A 22,015-nucleotide genomic window follows, 5' to 3' on the forward strand; every position below is an offset into this window, starting at 1 on the left:
CGCACTAATCCAGAGTCTATCTACCTCCGCCTTAAAAATACCCACTGACTTGTGGCCTCCACAGCCCGTCTGTGGCAATGAATTCCACAGATTCACCACCCTCTGTTCCATACACCCACCGCCCTTTGTGTGGAAATGTCACAACTCAGATTCCTCTTAAAACTTACCCCCTTCACCTTCAAACTTTGTCCTCTGGTCCTCGATTCCCCTACTCTGGGCAAGAGATTCTGCGCATCTACCCGATCTATTCCCCCCCTTCCATTGACTCCATCTATACTTTGCGCTGCCCATATTCTCCAGAGATGCTGCCTGACCCGCTGAGTAATGCCCCGTCCCACTTAGGAAACCTGAACGGAAACCTCTGGAGACTTTGCGCACCACCCAAGGTTTCCGTGCGGTTCCCGGAGGTTGCAGGTAGGGAGACTGACAAAAACCTCCGGGAAACGCACGGAAACCTTGGGTGGGGCGCAAAGTCTCCAGAGGTTTCCGTCCAGGTTTCCTAAGTGGGACAGGGGCATTACTCCAGCTCTCTGTGAAACGCCACCTATCCATGTTCTCCACACATGCTGCCTGACCCGCTGAGTTACTCCAGCACTCTGTGAAACGTCACCTATCCATGTGCTCCACACATGCTGCCTGACCCGCTGAGTTACTCCAGCACTCTGTGAAACGTCACCTATCCATGTTCTCCACAGATGCTGCCTGACCCGCTGAGTTACTCCAGCACTCTGTGAAACGTCACCTATCCATGTTCTCCACAGATGCTGCCTGACCCGCTGAGTCACTCCAGCTCTCTGTGAAACGAATGCTGCCTGACCCGCTGAGTTACTCCAGCACTCTGTGAAACGTCACCTATCCATGTTCCATTCCCCTCATCCTGTTCTTGCTGCAGCCCAGCCTGTGAACAATGGAGCTGGAGCTCAAATGAGGAAGTGGAGGATGTTAGGGAACAGAGAATGCCACCATCAGCAGTAGTGAGCTGAGGAACTTGTAAACAGCCAGAGATTCTACTGTGGAAGTCGGTACTTTATGCTGCAATGTTACAAAGCGCAAGTCAGCCTACACTTTTTCAATAGTCCATAGTCTTTCTCTTTACAAAAATTAGTTTATTACAAGTTCAAAAGGACATCAACTACTTTTATGACTGTCCTGAGAGCAGCAGTAGCAACACACGTGGACAGAGCGGTAAAGAAGGCGTACGTTACTCTCGTCTCCATCGGTCGGGGCGTTGAGTACAAGAGTCAGGAAGTCACCAAGCAGCTCTATAGGACGTTGGTCAGGCCGCATCTGGAGCATTGCGTGTAGTTCTGGTCGCCCCCATTACAGGAAGCATGTGGGGGCTTTGGAGAGGGTGCAGAGGAGGTTTACCGGAATGATGCCTGGATTAGAGGGTTTCAGCTACAGGGAGAGGTTGGACAGACTTGGGATTGTTTTCTCTGGAACGTCAGAGGTTGAGGGGAGACCTGGTAGAAGTGTATAACATTATGAGCGGTGTAGATAGGGTAGACAGTCAGAACCTTTCCCCCCAGGGTGGAAATATCCACCACTAGAGGGCGCAGCGTTAAGGTGAGATGGGCAAAGTTTAAAGGAGATGTGCGGGGCAGGTTTTTTTTACACAGAGGGTGGTGGGTGCCTGGAACGCGCTGCCAGGGGTGGTGGTGGAGGCAGATACGATAGTGGTGTTGAAGAGGCTTTTGGATCGGCACATGGATATGCAGGGAATGGATCACGTGCAGGCAGAGGAGAGTTGGTCTTGGCATCGTGTACAGCACGGACATTGTGGGCCGAAGGGCCTGTTCCTCACTCACTGTCAGTCTGTGACTATCCCTCTCAGTATCTCTCTCTCTCTCTGTCCCTATCTTTCTCTGTCTCTCTCTATCTCTCTATCTCCTTTTCTCTCTGTCTCTCTATCTCTCTGTCTCTCTCTCTCTCTCTCTGTGTCTCTCTCTGTCTCTCTCTCTCTCTCTCTCTCTCTCTCTTTCTCTCTCTCTCTCTCTCTGTCTCTCTGTCTCTCTCTCTCTGTCTCTCTGTTTCTCTGTCCCTCTCTCTCTGTCTCTCTCTCTCTCTGTCTCTCTCTCTGTCTCTCTGTACGTTCTCCCTGTGACCGCGTGGGTTTTCTCCGAGTCTTTAGTTTAGTTTAGAGCTACAGCATGGAAACAGGCCCTTCGGCCCATCGAGTCCACGCCGACCAGCGATCACCCGTTCACACTCGTTCTACGTTATCCCCATCTATCTCATCCACTCCCTGCGCAACATGAGGGGGCAATTTGCAGAAGCCAATTAACCTACAAACCCACACGTGTGGGAGGAAAGCGGAGCACCCGGAGAAAACCCACGCAGGTCACGGGGAGAACGTACAAACAGAGATAGCGAGAGAGAGAGAGAGAGAGAGAGAGAGAGAGAGAGAGAGAGAGAGAGAGAGAGAGAGAGAGAGAGAGAGAGAGAGAGAGAGAGAGAGAGAGAGAGAGAGAGAGAGAGAGAGAGAGAGACAGAGAGAGAGAGGAGAGAGAGAGAGAGAGAGAGAGATGGAGAGAGAGAGAGAGAGACAGAGAAAGAGGGAGAGAGAGAGAGAGAGGGAGACAGAGAGAGAGGTAGAGAGAGAGAGAGAAATAGAGAGAGAGAGAGAGAGAGAGACAGAGGGAGAGACAGAGAGACGGGGAGAGAACGTACAAACTCCGTATAGACAGCACCCGTAGTCAGGATGGAACCCGTGTCTCTGGCGCTGTGAGGCAGCAACTCTACTGCTGCGCCACCGTGCCGGCCAATATGTTGATTTAACTGCGGGGCTGGGATATTAATAGCGATGTGCCTCATGGTTCAAGGTTTTGTGTATCGGGCACTGTAAATAACTTTCTATTTCTGCCCCCACCTTTACATCAGCAACTGCACCAAGAAGCGATCTGGCAGTGGTCCTTCATTGATGAGTTTGACCTGAGCATTGTTGGCAAGGCCCTACAGCTCCTGATTTAGATGGGAGGGGTGTGGGGGTGGGGTGGGGGAAGAGCTACAGTCACAGAGTGATACAGCGTGGAAACAGGCCATTCAGCCCCCGCCGGCCAACATGCCCCGTCTACGTCAGTCCCACCTGGCCTGTATCCCTCTAAACCTGTCCTATCCATGTACCTGTCTAAATGCCTTTTAAATGGTTCAGTGATAGCCTCAACTACCTCCTGTGGCAGCTCGTTCCATACACCCACCACCCTTTGTGTGAAAAAGTTACCCCTCCGATTCCTATTAAATCTTTCCCCCTTCACCTTAAACCTTTGTCCTCTGGTCCTCGATTCCCCTACTCTGGGCAAGAGACTCTGTGCATCTACCTGATCTATGCCTCTCATGATTTTGTACACCTCGAAAAGATCACCCCTCATCCTCCTTCCATTGACTCCATCTACACTTCACACCATCCATGTTCTCCAAAGATGCTGCCTGACCCGCTGAGTTACTCCAGCACTTTGTGTTCCACTCGATGTTATGTTAGAACTACTTCTCTGTGGAATATACTTAGTAAACGATGACATTTGAAGTTTGTTCAGGCCCATTGTGGAGGTGGAATAGTCACTTCAAATTAGCTGATGATGAATGTCTGTCTGTCTCAGTTGGTGTAGGTTCATTATAGTCACGTGTACTGAGGTACAGTGAAAAGCTGTGTTGTGCATGCTGTCCAAACAGATAATACTACACATAAATACAATCAGGTCAAACTCCAGTCCAATAGGTAGAGCAAAGGGGAAGATACAGAGCGCAAAATATAGTTCTCAGCATTGTAGCGCATCAGTTCCAGAGACAAAGTCCAATGTCCGCAATGGGGTAGAGGTGAATCGGACAGTGCCCCAGCTTATGGAAGGACCGTTCAGAAGCCTGATAACAGAGGGGAAGAAGCTGTTCCTGAGTCTGGTGGTGCGCGCTTTCAAGCTTCTGTACCTTCTGCCGGACGTGAGCGGGGAGAAGAAGGAATGACCGGGGTGGGACAGGGACAAGTCTTTGATTGTGTCGGCTGCTTTCCCCGAGGCAGCGTGAAGTGTAGATGGAGTCGATGGTGGGGAGTGTGGTCTGTGTGATGGACTGGGTCTGTGTGATGGACTGGGCTACATCTACAATGGTGGGGAGTGTGGTCCGTGTGATGGACTGGGCCACATCTACAATGATGGGGAGTGTGGTCTGTGTGATGGACAGTGTGATCTCTCAAAGATAGCGGAGTCAGGGCATATGGGGAGAAGGCAGGAACAGGGCACTGATTGTGGATGATCAGCCATAATCACAATGAATGGCGGTGTTGGCTCGAAGGGATGATTGGCCTAGTCCTGCACCTATTGTCTATTGACTGGGCTACATCTACAATGGTGGGGAATGCGTGTGTCAGGCAGGAGAATCGGATTTGGAGGGAGAGATAGATCAGCCATGATTGAATGGCGGAGTAGACTTGATGGGCTGAATGGCCTAATTCTTCTCCTATCACTTATGATCTTAAGACCTTTGTTCAGTCACGAGGGAAATTGAAGCACTTTCCTTTCCATGGTTTGGTTTAGTATCAAATTACCGAGGTACAGTGAAAAGCTTTTTGTTGCATGCTAACCAGTCAGCGGAAAGACAATACATGATTACAATCGAGCCGTCCACAGTGTACAGATACAGGATAAAGGGAATAACGTTTAGTGCAAGGTAAAGTCAGCAAAGCCCGATCAAAGATAGTCCGAGGGTGACCAAAGAGGTAGATAGTAGTTCAGCACTGCTCTCTGGTTGTGGTAGGATGGTTCAGTTGCCTGATAACAGCTGGGAAGAAACTGTCCCTGAATCTGGAGGTGTGCGTTTTCACACTTCTGTACCTCTTGCCTGATGGGAGAGGGGAGAAGAGGGAGTGGCCTGGGGTGCGACTGGTCCTTGATGATGCTGCTGGCCTTGCCGAGGCAGCGTGAGGTGTAGATGGAGTCAATGGTAGGGAGGTTGGTTTGTGCGATGGTCTGGGCTGCGTCCTGCATGGTCAACAGCTGGACCGGAGTTCTAGATCATCTTTAGCCGTTTCCGTAGCAACAGGAAGTGTGTCACAGTAGGTTGTTGGGGGAGGGGGGGGGGGGGGGTGCGGTCTTGTGTTAATTTCCCGTCTCCCCTCCCCCCAACCCCGGACCTTCTCTGGTCTCCATCCTTATCTCAAGCCTGCTGTGGACATCGTCTCATCTCTACTGCTAACAATTCACCTCCCCCGCCCCCGCCCCCCTCGCCCACCACAGGCAAGATCCATGGAGAACTCACCAAGGTTTTAAGATGATCCCAATACGCATCAACTGGTGAGACACGTTGAAACACCAAGGAATAGCGACCCAGCTTACTCAACCTCTCCCGATAGCTCACACCCTCTAGTTGGGAAAAGGGGAAGTACAACGGGATCTGGGGGTCCTTGTACATCCGTCTATGAAAGTAAGCATGCAGGTACAGCAGGCAGTGAAGAAAGCAAATGGCATGTTGGCCTTTATAACACGAAGAATCGAATATAGGAGCAAAGAGGTCCTTCTGCAATTGTACAGAGCCCTAGTGAGACCACACCTGGAGTATTGTGTACAGTTTTGGTCTCCCAATTTGAGGAAGGACATTCTTGCTATTGAGGGAGTGCAGCGTAGGTTCGCCAGGTTAATTCCCGGGATGGCGGGACTGTCGTATGCTGAGAGAATGGAGCAGCTGGGCTTGTACACTCTGGAGTTTGGAAGGATGAGTGAGGATCTTATTGAAACATATAAGGTTTTTAAGGGTTTGGACACACTGGAGGCAGGAAATGTGTTCCCATTGTTGGGGAGGGTGTGAGCTATAGGGAGCGGTTGAGTAGGCTGGGACTCTATTCCATGGAGCGCAGGAGGATGAGGAGTGATCTTATAGAGAGAGGTGTTTAACATCATGAGAGGAATAGATCGGGTAGATGCACAGAGTCTCTTGCCCAGAGTAGGGGAATCGGGATCCAGAGGACATAGGTTTAAGGTGAGAGAGGGAAAGATTTACTAGGAACCTGAGGGGTAACTTTTTCACTCTGATGGTGGTGGGTGTATGGAACGAGCTGCCAGAGGGGGTATGTTTAAGAAGAAACTGCAGATGCTGGAACAATCAAAGGTAGACAAAAATGCTGGAGAAACTCAGCGGGTGAGGCAGCATCCACGGAGCGAAGGAATGGGTGACGTTTCGGGTCGAGACTTTTCTTCAGTCTAAAGAAGGGTCTCGACCCGAAACTTCGCCCATTCCTTCGCTCCATGGATGCTGCCTCACCCGCTGAGTTTCTCCAGCATTATTTGCCCGTCACAGGAGACAATAGACAATAGGCAAAAGGTGCAGGAGTAGGCCATTCGGCCCTTCGAACCAGCACCGCCATTCCCTGTGATCATGGCTGATCATCCCCAATCAGTACCCCGTTCCTGCCTTCTCCCCATATCCCCTGACTCCGCTATTTTTAAGAGCCCTATCGAGCTCTCTCTTGAAAGTATCCAGAGAACCCCCCTCTGAGGTAAAGAATTCCACAGACTCACCACTCTCTGAGAAAAAGTGTTTCCTCATCTCCGTTATAAATGGCTAAAGGAGGTAGTTGAGGCTTGGACTATCCCACCCACCGTTTAAGAAAGATACATGGATTGGACAGGTTTGGAGGGATACGAGTCCGAACGTGGGCAGGTGGGACTAGTGTAGATGGGACATGTTGACCAGTGTGGGCAAGCTGGGCTGAAGGGCCTGTTTCCATGCTGTGCGACTCATGACTGTGTGAGTGTATGTGCGATCGCCATATTTCAAATTCCACAGCTGCGTGTGATTGTGATGGCCCACATGGTGTGTCTGGTGGAACTCTAATTCTGCTTCAAGTGTGCCGGCTTCAGCAGAGCGAGTTGAGTTTTGCTTCAGGTTTCCCACGCTGGACTTCCCTCTTCCCCTAGGCCGGAAACCATGGAAACCCCCCCGGCCACGGAGCACAGGGCTTTGGGCCTTGTATCTGAGGAAGGATGTGCTGGCTCTGGAGAGGGTCCAGAGGAGGTTTACAAAAAAAATCCCAGCAATGAGTGGGTTAACATATGACGAGCGTTTTGTCGGCACTGGGCCTGTGCTCGCTAGAGTTTAGAAGGTTGAGTGGGGGGGGGGGGGCCTCATAGAAACTTTACCGAATAGTGAAAGGCCTGTATAAAGTGGATGTGGAGAGGATGTTTCCACTAGCGGGAGAGTCTAGGACCAGAGGTCACAGCCTCAGAATTAAAGTACGTTCCTTTAGGAAGGAGATGAGGAGGAATTTCTTTAGTCAGTGGCTGGTGAATCAGTGAAATTCTTTGCCACAGACGGATGTGGAGGCCAAGTCAGTGGATATTTTTATGGCAGAGAGGGAAAGATTCTTGATTAGTGCGGGTGTCAGGGGTTATGGGGAGAAGGCAGGAGAATGGGGTTAGGAGGGAGAGAGATCAACCGTGATTGAATGGCGGAGTAGACTTGATGGGCCGAATGGCCTAATTCTGCTCCTAGAACTAATGGGAACAGCCATAGGCTCTAACCGGGCGGCATGATGGCGCAGTGGGTAGAGTTGCTGCCTCACAGCGCCGGAGACCCGGGTTCCATCCTGACCGGGTGCTGTCCATACATAGTTTATACGTTCTCCCCGTGACCTGCGTGGGTTTTCTCCGGGCGTTCCGGTTTCCTACCACACTCCAATGGCATGCGGGTTTGTAGGTTAGTGTGTCCTCCGTAAATCGTCCCTAGTGTGTGCAGGGGAATGGGTGAGAAACTGGGCTAACGTGGAACTAGTGTGGACGGGTGATTGCTGGTCGGCGCGGACTTGGTGGGCCGAAGGGTCTGTTTCCACGCTGTATTAGGGGGACACTAGTATATGGGGGATTAGGGGGATACCAGTATATGGGGGATTAGGGGGGATTAGGGGGGACATTAGTATATGGGGGATTAGGGGGACACTAGTATATGGGGGATTAGGGGGGGGGAACTAGTATATGGGGGATTAGGGGGACACTAGTATATGGGGGATTAGGGGGGACATTAGTATATGGGGGATTAGGGGGGCACTTAGTATATGGGGGATTAGGGGGGCACTTGTATATGGGGGATTAGGGGGGAACCAGTATAGGGGGGATTAGGGGGGGCACTTGTATATGGGGGATTAGGGGGGCACTTGTATATGGGGGATTAGGGGGGCACTTGTATATGGGGGGGGGGGCACCAGTATATGGGGGATTGCGGGGGCACTTGGGGCATTAGGGGTATATGGGGGATTAGGGGGACACCAGTATATGGGGGATTGCGGGGGCACTTGTATATGAGGTATTAGGGGGGGACTTGTTACGGGGGGGGGACACTAGTATATGGGGGATTAGGGGGACACCAGTATAGGGGGGGGATTAGGGGGGACACTAGTATATGGGGGATTAGGGGGACACTAGTATATGGGGGATTAGGGGGACACTAGTATATGGGGTATATAGGGGGACACTAGTATATGGGGGATTAGGGGGGGACACTAGTATATGGGGGATTAGGGGGGGGCACTAGTATATGGGGGATTAGGGGGATTAGGGGGGACACTAGTATATGGGGGATTAGGGGGACACTAGTATATGGGGGATTAGGGGGACACTAGTATATGGGGTGATTAGGGGGGGGGATTATTAGGGGGGACTAGTATATGGGGGATTATAGTATATGGGGGATTAGGGGGGGGCACTAGTATATGGGGGATTAGGGGGGGTATATGGGGGATTAGGGGGACACTAGTATATGGGGGATTAGGGGGGGGGGCATAGTATATGGGGGATTAGGGGGACACTAGTATATGGGGGATTAGGGGGACACTAGTATATATGGGGGATTAGGGGGGGGCACTAGTATATGGGGGATTAGGGGGACACTAGTATATGGGGGATTAGGGGGGGCACCAGTATATGGGGGATTAGGGGGACACTAGTATATGGGTGATTAGGGGGGGGCACCCAGTATATGGGGGATTAGGGGGGGGGCACTAGTATATGGGGGATTAGGGGGGGGGGACACCAGTATATATGGGGGATTATGGGGGGGGGGACACTTGTATATGGGGGATTAGGGGGGACACACTAGTATATGGGGGATTGGGGGGGACACGTATATGGGGTATAGGGGGGGGCACTTGTATAGGGGGGATTAGGGGGGGGCATTGTATATGGGGGATTAGGGGGGGGGGACTTGTTATGGGGGATTGGGGGGGACACTAGTATATGGGGGATTTGGGGGGGGGACACTTGTATATGGGGGATTTGGGGGGGGCACGTATATGGGGGATTAGGGGGGGGCACTTGTATATGGGGGATTAGGGGGGGGCACTTGTATATGGGGGATTAGGGGGGACACACTGTATATGGGGGATTGGGGGGGACACTTGTATATGGGGGATTTGGGGGGGGCACCAGTATATGGGGGATTTGGGGGGGGCACGTATATGGGGGATTTAGGGGGGGGGCACCAGTATATGGGGGTTTGTCGGTTTGTGGGTTAATTGGCTGTGGCAAAGATTGTAAATTGTCCCCAGTGTGTGTGTAGGAGAGTGTTCCCCTGTCCCACTTTCCCAAGTTACTCACAAACTCTCCCGAGTTTTCCCCTTGATTCGAACTCGGAGAATTACGGTAATAGCCGTCCGTAGGTACTCGGGGCTATGTATTTTTTTTACTGGTGGACATTTTTCAACATGCTGAAAAAAAACGTCCCGATTTACCTGATGCCCCGAGTTCCCACGGCTGGCATTACGGGCCGCTACTAAACATCTACGAACTCCCTACGGGCTCACTACCGACATTCCCCGACATTCCCCGAGTTCGAAACAAGGGGAAAACTCGGGAGAGTTCGTGAGAAACTCGGGAAAGTGGGACAGGGCCTTTAGTGTGCGGGGATCGCTGGTCAACGCGGACTCGGTGGGCCGCAGGGGCTGTTTCTGGGCTGTATCTCTAAACAAAACGAAACTGAACTACGCCTCATGCTGTTCCTCATCTTGAAACACCAGTCAGATGATCTATATTCCAGGCATGTTGGTCGGCGTGGGCAGGTTGGGTCAAACGGCCTGTTTCCACGCTGAGAAACCAGTTCACTGTTGGCTGTCTAATCAGAAAAACTAAGCGGAACTGACTAATTGTTTGCCAACTAGGTGTGGTACGTGTGACAATTAGTTTCCTCGAGACTACATCCTCAATCCAGGTACAGCTCATGAAATAGCTCAACACACCAAGTGCTGGAGTAACTCAGCGGGTCAGGCAGCATCTGTGGAGAACATGGATAGGTGACGTTTCACAGAGTGCTGGAGTAACTCAGCGGGTCAGGCTGCATCTGTGGAGAACATGGATAGGTGACGTATCAGGTCAGAACCCTTCTTCAGATCCAAAACGTCACCTATCCACGTTCTCCAGAGACGCTGCCTGACCTGCAGGAGGAGGTAGTTGAGGCAGGTAGTATCACAATATTTAAGAGACATTTGGACAGGTACGTGGATAGGACAGGTTTGGAGGGATATGGGCCAAACGCAGGCAGGTGGGACTGGTGTAGCTGGGACATGTTGGCTGGTGTGGGCAAGTTGGGCGGAAGGGTCTGTGTCCACGTTGTACCACTCTGTGACACTTGCGGGGAGATGAAGCTGACCACTACCCGCTGTTTAACATCCACTGGCTCGATTGCAATGCGGAGTTGAACCTGATCTAGTCTCTATTTTGCCCCACAGTGGCGGACAGTGGCTCAGAGGAGAAGGTCGGTGAGAGTCGGTCATCTTGTGCGGAGCTAACATCGTCACCCGATGGGAGTGGCGAGCAGGAGGCCGAGGGTGATGTCCAACCTCAAGCCCCCAGAGAAGATGGAGGTAGGTGTTGGAACCATGAGATAGTAGTGTCATGGCCAAGGGGTAGCTGTTTGGATTGGCTGCCACCCTCTTGGGTTTGGTTCTATGGGTCATTGGTCACTGGGTTCATGGTCATTGGCCAATGTTCATTGGTCAATTGGTCAATGGTCATTGGTCAATGGGTCAATTGTCATTGGTCAAAGGGTCATTGGTCAATAGTCATAGGTCAAAGGTCAATGGGTCAATAGACAATAGCCCTTTGAGCCAGCACCGCCATTCAATGTGATCATGGCTGATCATCCCCAATCAGTATCCCGTTCCTGCCTTCTCCCCATATCCCCTGACTCTGCTACTTTTAAGAGACCTATCTAGCTCTCTCTTGAAAGTATCCAGAGAACCGGCCTCTACTGCCCTCTGAGGCAGAGAATTCCACAGACTCACCGCTCTCTGTGAGAAAAAGTGTTTCCTCGTCTCCGTTCTAAATGGCTTACTCCTTATTCTTAAACTGCGGCCCCCGGTTCTGGACTCCCCCAACATCGGGAACACGTTTCCTGCCTCTAGCGTGTCCAAGCCCAAGATCTTATAGAGGTGTTTACAATAATAGTCAGAGAGAGTTACAGCGAAGAAACTGGCCCTTCGGCCCAACTTCGGCCCGACGGGAGAGGGGAGACGAGGGAGTGGCCGGGGGTGCGTCTGGTCCTTGATGATGCTGCTGGCCTTTCCGAGGCAGCGTGAGGTGTAGATGGAGTCAACGGAAGGGAGGTTGGTTTGTGTGATGGTCTGGGCTGTGTCCACAATTCTCTACAATTTCTTGCCGGTCTTGGACGGAGCTGTTTCCAAACCAAGTTGTGATGCATCCCGATAAAATGTTTTCTACGATGCATCTGGAGGAGTTGTGGAGAGTTAATGGGGACATTCCGGACTTCCTAAGCCTTGTCGGGAAATAGAGGTGATGGTGTGCTTTCTTGTTCATTGCTCCTACATGGGTGATCCAGGAGAAGTTGTTGGTGGACGGTATCCGGGAGGTATCTGGGCGGTCTCCGGGCGGTATCTGGGCGGTCTCCGGGTGGTATCTGGGCGGTCTCCGGGCGGTATCTGGGCGATCTCCGGGCGGTATCTGGGCGGTCTCTCCGGGCGGTATCTGGGCGGTATCTCAGGGTAGCATCACTCCATGCCACAGCTAATGTTCGTCGTACAGCAGGGAAAGAGGCCCTTCAGCCCGACTTGCCCCTGCCAGAGCAGGCTATGAATGTATTCTATGCAGAGAATGGAGGGGAGGACTTTGCTGGCTTTACCTTGCACTAAACGTTATTCCCTCATCCTATATCCGTACACTGGAAGTGGCTTATTTTTGTAACTGCCCGTCCCGCTGAGTTACTCCAGCGGTTTGTGTCTATCTTCGGTTTAAACCAGCATCTGCAGTTCCTTCCTACACATTTCGTCCGCTCCACTGTGAAATCTGCACAAGGTATGTCCACCTTGAAGAAGTTGTCCTGTTGTCCCCTGACGAGGGTTTTGTAACGTTCTCTCTCGCTGCTCCCCCTCTGTGATTCCTCCGTTCATCTTCCATTCATTGTTCTTTGTCTCTCCACATCAACGTCTATATCTCTTGTTTCCCTAACCCACCCTAACCAGTCTGAACAAGGGTCTTGACCTGAAACGTCACCCATTCCTTCTCTTCAGACATGCTGCCTGACCCACTGAGTTACTCCAGCACTCTGTGAAACGTCACCTATCCATGTTCTCCACAGATGCTGCCTGACCCGCTGAGCTACTCCAGCACTCTGTGAAACGTCACCTATCCATGTTCTCCACAGATGCTGCCTGACCCGCTGAGTTACTCCAGCACTCTGTGAAACGTCACCTATCCATGTTCTCCACAGATGCTGCCTGACCCGCTGAGTTACTCCAGCACTCTGTGTCTATCTTCTGCAATCAAAAGATATGTTGTTGTGCTGTCATGGCCAATGTAGATGGGCCAATGGTGTGTTGTGTTGTTGCCCACAGACGGTGATATGGAGGAGGTTCTGCCGGAGGAGAGGGGAGCGCCGATGTTGCCGTGCCAGCCCAGTGGGGATGACCTGTCCTCGGTCAACTCCATGATGTCGGCGGTGATGGGTGTGGGGAGCCTGAGTGGGGAGGTGACAGGTGACAAGACCGCCAGCGACAGGAGCCCCCTCAAGGTCACCCCCTCCGCTCGCAAACCCAAACAGGTAGGTGACTGCACGGACACCGCCCGGAGACCGCCCGGATACCCCCTGGATACCGCCCAGATACCCCCGGAGACCGCCCGGATACCCCCTGGATACCGCCCGGAGACCGCCCAGATACCCCCGGAGACCGCCCAGATACCCCCCAGATACCACCTGATAACCCCAGTATACTGCTTAGATACCCCCCTGGAGACCGCCCTGATATCCCCGTATACTGCCTAGGTACCACCCGGAGACCGCCCTGATATCCCCCACATACCGCCCAGAAACCCCCCGGATACCACCCCGGAGACCACCTGGAGACCGCCCTGATATCCCCTGGATACCGCCCAGATACCCCCCGGATACCCCCCGGATACCCCCCGGATACCGCCCAGATACCACCCGGATACCGCACAGATACCCCACGATACTGCCCAGAGGCCTCCCGGATACCCCTCTGTGTAGTTTAGTTCAAGTCAAGTCAAGTCAGCTTTATTTGTCATGTATACATACAAGATGTGCAGTGAAATGAAAGTGGCAATGCCTGCGTATTGTGCAAAAAACAACAGAACAACAGAACAGAACAGAACTAGTATTTACATTTTAGGAATTTTTTTTTAAAAAGACACACAACAGTAAATTAGTAAATGAGTCCCTGGTGAGATAAGAGTTTACAGTCCTGACGGCCTGTGGGAAGAAACTCCGTCTCATCCTCTCTGCTTTCGCAGCGGGGCAGCGGAGGCGATTGCCTGACCGTAGCAGCTGGAACAGTCCGTTACTGGGGTGGAAGGGGTCCCCCATAATGTTGCTGGCTCTGGATCTACACGTCCTGGTGTATAGGTCCTGCAGAGGGGGGCGAGTGTAGTTCCCCTAGTGCGTTCGGCCGAATGCACTACTCTCTGCAGAGCCTTCCTGTCCTGGGCAGTGCTGTTCCCAAACCAGATGGAGATGTTGCCGGACAAGACGCTTTCTACAGCCCCAGAGTAGAAGCATTGAAGAATCCTCAGAGAGACTCTGAATTTCCTCAGTTTTATCTAGTTTAGAGAAACAGGCCCCTTGTCCCACCGAATCCGCGCCGACTAGCGATCCCCACACTATCCCACACACACTAGGGACGATTTGCAAATTTTACTGGAACCAATTAACCTGGGCGTCTTTGGAGTGTGGGAGGAAACCGGAGCACCCGGAGGAAATTCACGCAGGTCACGGGGAGAACGTGCAAACTCCGCACAGACAGCACCCGAGGTCAGGATAGTACCCGGGTCTTTGGCGCTGTGAGGCGGCAACTCTACCGCTGCGCCACCGTCCTCTGATCATGCTCCTAAGTGATTGGTATTCCACCAATCAATCATAGATACATAGAAAATAGATGTATGAAAAGGTATTTTCTCATCTCAGTTTTCAATGGCCTCCCCTTTATTCTTCGACTGTGGCCCCTGGTTCTAAACTCCCCCAAGATTGCGAACATTTTTTCTGCATCTAACTTGTCCAGTCCTTTTGTAGAAACATAGAAAATAGGTGCAGGAGTAGGCCATTCGGCCCTTCGAGCCTGCACTGCCATTCAATATGATCATGGCTGATCATCCAACTTAGTATCCTGAACCTGCCTTCTCTCCATACCCCCTGATCCCTTTAGCCACAAGGGCCACGTCTAACTCCCTCTGAAATAAAGCCAATGAACTGGCCTCAACTACCTTCTGTTGCAGAGAGTTCCAGAGATTCACCACTCTCTGTGTAAAAAATGTCTATCTCATCTCGGTCCTAAAAGATTTCCCCCTTATCCTCAAACTGTGACCCCTTGTTCTGGACTTCCCCAACATCGGGAACAATCTTCCTGCATCTAGCTTGTCCAACCCCTTAAGGATTTTGTAAGTTTCTATAAGATCCCCCCTCAATCTTCTAAATTCTAGAGTGTACAAGCCGAGTCTATCCAGTCTTTCTTCATATGAAAGTCCTGACATCCCAGGAATCAGTCTGGTAAACCTTCTCTGTACTCCCTCTATGCAAGACAATAGTCTGTGAAGGTGTCTATGCGTCATAGTTTTCTATATAGATACACTTCTATCAGGTCTCCCCTCAACCTCTGATGTTTCGAGAAAACAATCCAAGTGTCTCCAAAGTCTCTCTGTAGCTGAACCCCTCTAATCCAGGCATCATTCCGGTAAACCTCCTCTGCACCCTCTCCAAAGTCCCCGACCCAAGGTTCTCGACCGGAAATGCCACCCATTCCTTTTCTCCAGAGATGCTGCCTGACCTGCTGAGTTACTCCAGCACTCTGTGAAACGTCACCTATCCATGTTCTCCGCAGATGCTGCCTGACCCACTGAGTTACTCCAGCACTCTGTGAAATGTCACCTATCCATGTTCTCCGCAGATGCTGCCTGACCCGCTGAGCTACTCCAGCACTCTGTGTCTATCTGCGGCATAAGCCAGCATCTGCAGTTCCTTCCTACGCATTCTGGTATATCTCCAAAGCCCCCACATGCTTCCTGTAATGGGGGCGACCAGAACTGCTCGCAATACTGCAAACAGTGCTGGGAGCAGCTCTAACCAAAAATAGATTCATTCAAATATTTACAGTACTGTTTATAATAATCAAGAATTCAAAACAAAGCCCACCAATAGTACAAGTAAACCAAAAATTCTTCAACAACTATCTCCCCATAGAAACATAGACAATAGATGCAGGAGTAGGCCATTCGGCCCTTCGAGCCAGCACCGCCATTCAGTGTGATCATGGCTGAAATTTGACTCTCTTGAAGTCAAGGATGTATTCAACCCCGCCCCGCGGTGCCCAGCGGTCCCGGAAATCCCCCAGGGCGCCCGTGGGCAGCGCGTAGTCGCTCTCTAACGCCAGCCGGGCGCGGACGTGACCCCCCGGAAAAGGGGCAGCAGGCAGCCGTCTCGGGCAGTGCCCTCTTCCCGCTTGGCCCCGACACTCGCGGATGGCCAGCTTGGCCAGGCCCAGGAGCAACCCGACCAGGACATCCCCGGCCCTACTACCCCCTCTCCCCGACCTACGCGCGGGGCGTCCAGAGATGCTGCATCAATATGAGCAGCCCCCTGCAGGATAACGCTCTGTGTGTGTTTGTTTGACCTGCTCTGGGCTGCACGCTGTGTGCAGGAATGGTTCACAACCCGACCGCTGGTTAATGATCAACTCTTGAGTCAATACTGGCCGGGACAGCGGGTTTAACATTGCCGATCCCATCCAAGGTTAAACTGCCAGAGGTGCAGCCAGGTTGTGGGGGAGGGGGTGGAGACACAGATGGAGATGGGAGAGGGAAAGGGGTGGGGGGTGGGCAAGTGCTGGAGTAACTGTGAAACGTCACCTATCCATGTTCTCCACAGATGCTGCCTGACCCGCTGAGTTACTCCAGCACTCTGTGAAACGCCACCTATCCATGTTCTCCACAGATGATGCCTGACCCGCTGAGTTACTCCAGCACTCTGTGAAACGTCACCTATTCATGTTCTCCACAGATGCTGCCTGACCCGCTGAGTTACTCCAGCACTCTGTGAAACGCCACCTATCCATGTTCTCCACAGATGCTGCCTGACCCGCTGAGTTACTCCAGCACTCTGTGAAACGTCACCTATCCGTGTTCTCCACAGATGCTGCCTGACCCGCTGAGTTACTCCAGCACTTTATATCATTATCTGCAGTTCTTTGCATCTTTAGTTTAGTTCAGAGACAGTTACACATTGTGGAAACAGGCCCTTCGGCCCAACTTGCCCACGCCGACCAACATGTCCCAGCTGCACTAGTCCCACCTGCCCGCGTTTGCACTGTACAACTGTTGCTTTGCAAGATGACAATTGATTGATTGATTTGGCCCATATCCCTCCAAACCTGCCCTTTTTAGATTATTGTCACGTGTATCGAGGTACAGTGAAAAGCATTTGTTGCGTGCTAACCAGTCAGCGGAAAGACAGTACATGATTACAATCGAACCATCCACAGTGTACAGATACAGGATAAAGGAATAACGTTTAGTGCAAGGTAAAGCCAGCAAAGTCCGATCAAGGATAGTCTGAGGGTCACCAATGAGGTAGATAGTAGTTCAGCACTGCTCTCTGGTTGTGGTAGGATGGTTCAGTTGCCTGATAACAGCTGGGAAGAAACTGTCCCTGAATCTGGAGGTGTGCGTTTTCACACTTCTGTACCTTTTGCCCGAGGGGAGAGGGGGAGAAGAGGGAGTGGCCGGGGGCGCGACTGGTCCTTGATGATGCTGCTGGCCTTGCCGAGGCAGCGTGAGGTGTAGATGGAGTCAATGGAAGGGAGGTTGGTTTGTGCGAAGGTCTGGGCTGCGTCCACAATTCTCTGTAATTTCTTGCGGTCTTGGACGGAGCTGTTTCCAAACCAAATCAACCATGTATCCCCCCAAAGAAGACAAAAAATGCTGGAGGAACTGGAAGAACCTATGGAGAGAAGCAGTAGGCGACGTTTTAGGTCGAGACCCTGAAGGGTCTGAGTTTCCCGCTGAGTTACTCCAGCACTCTGCGTCCATCTGGGATAGGATGGTGAAGATGGGCCGAAGGATCTCCCCCGCACTCTGACCTGTTGCTGTCTCTGTTGTGACAGGAAACCAAAGAGGAGATGTCTTCCTTCATCTGTCCCTTGTGTGGAAAGGACTGTGGCACCCAGCACCTGCTCACCATGCACATCCGACAGGTAGGCCCCCATCCCCCTCCCTCTCCCTCTCTCCTCCCTCCCTCCTCTCCCTCTCCCCCCTCCACCCACCCCCCCCCTCCCCCCCTCCACCATCCCCATCTCCCCTCCCCCCTCACCTCCCCCCTCCCTCTCCCTCCCTCCCTCCCCTCTCCCCATCCATCCACCCCTCCCCCCCACCACCTCTACCTCCCCCCTCCCCTCCCCCCCTCCACCCTATCCCCCCCCTCCCCCCTACCCCTACCTCCCCTCCACCCACCTCCCCCCCCCCCCTCCCTCTCCCTCTCACCCCCCATCCTCCCTCCACCTCTCCGTCCCTTCCCTCTCCTGCCCTCCCTCCCCCCTCCTCCCTCTTCGCCTCCAACACCTCGCCTGCCAGGTTACCCTCCACCCTTTCCCCCCTCCCCAACCCCTCCAACCCTGCGCGGGTCGAAGGGCCTGTTTCCGTGCTGTAAAGTCTGAGGTCACCTTGGATGGTGGTGTGCGTTTGCGCGGAGTCGTGTTTGTTGCGTGTTTAACGGGAGCTTGGGCGCGCGCGCGTGTTGCGTGGAGTCGTGTTTGTTGCGTGTTTAACGGGAGTGCGTGTGCGTGTGTTATGCTGAGCCGTGTTTGTCGCTTGTTTAACGGGAGCGCGTGTGCGTGTGTTGTGCGGAGCCGTGTTTGTTGCGTGTTGAACGGTGGCGCGTGTGCATGTGTTGCGCGGAGCCGTGTTTGTTGCGTGTTTAACAGGAGCTGACGCGTGTGTTGCGTGGAGCCGTGTTTGTTGCGTGTTACATCGGGAGCTGACGCGTGTGCCTGCGTGTGTCTGCAGCACAACATGGACAGCGGCGGCAACAGCCATTCGTGCAGCATCTGCGGCAAGTCCCTGAGCTCGGCCAGCTCGCTGGACCGACACATGCTGGTCCACTCCGGCGAGAGGCCCTACACCTGCTCCGTCTGCCAACAAGCCTTCACCACCAACGGCAACATGCACAGGTGAGTGGCAGACACACGCGCATCCCCCGGGACTGGAGGCTCGCACGCACCGACCGGTCAGAACTCAGAGGCTCGGGAACTTGGACTTTACAAGTTTACGAGTCCACAAGTCTCGGACACGGAGACAGAGTCTTACGGGCCTCTCCCATCTCTGTCTATTCAAGACACTCTCCAATTGTCCAAGTCTTGAGGGCTATTAAGAATAAGGAGTAAGCCATTTAGAACGGAGACGAGGAAACACTTTTTCTCACAGAGAGTTGTGAGTCTGTGGAATTCTCTGCCTTAGAGGGCGGTGGAGGCCGGTTCTCTGGATGCTTTCAAGAGAGAGCTAGATAGGGCTCTTAAAGATAGCGGAGTCAGGGGATATGGGGAGAAGGCAGGAACGGGGTACTGATTGGGGATGATCAGCCATGATCACATTGAATGGCGGTGCTGGCTCGAAGGGCCGAATGGCCTACTCCTGCACCTATTGTCTATTGAGTCTCCAACAATCCACCTCCAGTCAACGTCTCCAAGACTCCAAGACTCATATGGGCCTGTCCCACTTAGGCGTTTTTTTTGGCAGTGGTCGCTGGGAGTCGTCTCCTCAGTCGCGCAAAAAGTCGTAGCTTCTTTCTGGTCGCTGCTAAACTTTCCAACACGTTGAAAACATTTTCGGTGACAGTGGGTTTCACGCCCATGAGCGTAGCTTGACTTCTCCTGACGCGGGTGCTGTCGTAGGTTGTCGCCAGGATGACAATGGTGGCCATGTTTTTTCGGCGACCTGCTTACGACTATGACAGTCGCCGGCAGTTGCCTAAAAAACCGCCAAGTGGGACAAGCCCATAAGGGTCTCGGAGTCTTGGAGATGGTGATGGTGACACATCAGATGGAGTGATGGAGTCTTCAAGACTTTGTTGGGTGTCTTCAAGACTCAAAGTGTTGGAGACTTGGAGGGTGTCTTGAAGATGGAGATGGGATCTTGGAAACAAGAGTCCTAGTGACAACAGACAATAGGTGCAGGAGGAGGCCATTCGGCCCTTCGAGCCAGCACCGCCATTCAATGTGATCATGGCTGATCATCCCCAATCATTACCCCGTTCCTGCCTTCTCCCCATATCCCCAGACTCCGCTATCTTTAAGAGCCCTATCTAGCTCTCTCTTGAAAGCATCCAGAGAACTGGCCTCCACCGCCCTCTGAGGCAGAGAATTCCACAGACTCACCACACTCTGCGAGAAAAAGTGTTGCTCATCTCCGTTCTAAATGGCTTCCTCCTTATTCTTAAACTGTGGTCCCTGGTTCTGGACTCCCCCAACATCGGGAACATGTTTCCTGCCTCTAGCGTGTTCAAACCCTTAACAATCTTATATGTTTCAATGAGATATCCTATCATCCTTCTAAACTCCAGAGTGTACAAGCCCAGCCGGTCCATTCTCTCAGTATATGACAGGCTTGGGAATTAATCCCGGGAATTAACCTTGAAAAACTACGCTGACTCCCTCAATAGCAAGAATGTCCTTCCTCAAATTAGGGGACCAAAACTGCACACAATACTCCAGGTGTGGTCTCACTAGGGCCCTGTACAACTGCAGAAGGACCTCTTTGCTCCTATACTCGACTCCTGTTGTTATAACGGCCAACATGCTATTGGCTTTCTTCACTGCCTGCTGTACCTGCATGCTTACTTTCACAGACTTGTTGTGCTGGAGACAGAGTCTTGGAGACAGAGTTTCGGGAAGTGTTGGAGTTTTGTAGATGGTGTACATTGGAGACTGGGTGATAAGAGTCGTGAATGCTTGGAGTGAGAGACCTTAGGTCGCACTTGGAGTTGTAGCGGCCTGGAGAAGGAGTCTTGGAGTGTTGTAGTCTTGGAGATAGAGTCAAGTGTTGTAGACAGGGTCATGGACACAGGCCCTTCGGCCCAACTCTTCCATGCTGACCCAAGTACTCTGCAGTGCATTGCTCCGTCCTGCATCCTCTGTGCTGCATCGCTCCGTCTGCAAACTGCAGCAGACGATCATCAGAAGAAACTTTCTCTGCGGATGTGACAAGCCCGCAGTGTTCAGTGGGCCAGGTGAAAGTGTCACAGGAGCAACCACAACATGGTCACATCCTGTCAGCCTGCAGCTTCCAGCGTGGCTGCACGTCACTGCTTGTTAGTATACATTACCGCACGTTACTGCATGTTCTTCCACGTTACTGCACATTACTGCATGATACTGCATGTTACTGCACGTCACTGCACATTCCTGCACGTTCTTCCACGCCACTGCACGTTACTGCACGCCACTGCTCGTTAATGCACATTACCGCATGTTACTGCACATTCTTCCACGTTACTGCACATTACTGCAGTTCTTCCACGTCACTGCATGTTACTGCACATTCTTCCATTCTTCCATTCTTCCACGTTACTGCATGATACTGCATGTTACTGCACGTTCTTCCACGTTACTGCATGCCGAGGCAGCGTGAAGAAGGGATCGGCAGACTGGGGTAATGCCATCACTCCGTACCATCCCACCCTCTTTCCCCCTCACCTCCTACATCCCGAGAACACGCACTCTCGCCCACACCCCAGCATCCTGCTCGGTCCGTTCAGCTCAGCTCTGGTCTGGTCTGGTCTGCACACACACACACACACGTGCACATACACACACGCACGCACGCACGCACGCACACACGCACACGCACGCAAACACACACACACGCACACACACACGCACACACACACACACACACACACGCACACACGCACACACACACACACACGTGCACACACACACACACACGCAAACACACACACACACACACACACACACACACACACACACACACACACACACACACACACACACACACACACACACACACACACACACACACACACACACACACACACACACACACACACACACACACACACGCACATACACACACACACACACATGCACACACACACGCACACGCACACACACACAAACAGCAGTGCTGACCTCCCATCTACCTCATTGGTGGCCCACGGACTATCCTTGATCGGACTTTACTGGCTTTACCTTGCACTAAACGTTATTCGCTGATCGTGCATCTGTACACTGTGGACGGCTCGATTGTAATCACGTATGGTGGTGCACGCGCTTGTATTTTGGGATTTGCTAGATTCATAAGGAACTGCAGATGCTGATATACAGGGGGGAAAAAGACACAGAGTGCTGGAGTAACTCAGCGGGTCAGGCAGCATCTGTGGAGAACGTGGATAGGTGACGTTTCACAGAGTGCTGGAGTAACTCAGCGGGTCAGTTTCACAGAGTGAGCGTGGGGGGTGTGTTGGCCGTGGGCTGGGTGGGGAAGCGTTGGCGATGATTGAGGGGCGCTGACAC

The 22,015-nt window shown here is 52.4% G+C and overlaps 1 protein-coding gene across 1 annotated transcript in view; it reads left to right on the forward strand.

Annotated features, from left to right (window-relative positions):
• Positions 1-5,108: 5,108 nt before the first annotated feature.
• The window catches only part of rreb1a (ras responsive element binding protein 1a), a 55,389-nt gene continuing 38,482 nt past the window's right edge, over positions 5,109-22,015 (forward strand). The window contains 5 exon segments of the mRNA XM_055653851.1: positions 5,109-5,282; positions 10,700-10,834; positions 12,821-13,026; positions 17,594-17,683; positions 18,492-18,655. Of these exon segments, the coding sequence (XP_055509826.1) occupies positions 12,829-13,026; positions 17,594-17,683; positions 18,492-18,655 (452 nt within the window). The 5' untranslated portion in view covers positions 5,109-5,282; positions 10,700-10,834; positions 12,821-12,828.

This window comes from Leucoraja erinacea, chromosome 2 (genome assembly GCF_028641065.1).
Source record: "Leucoraja erinacea ecotype New England chromosome 2, Leri_hhj_1, whole genome shotgun sequence".
In the NCBI taxonomy this organism is placed as follows: Eukaryota; Metazoa; Chordata; class Chondrichthyes; order Rajiformes; family Rajidae; genus Leucoraja; species Leucoraja erinaceus.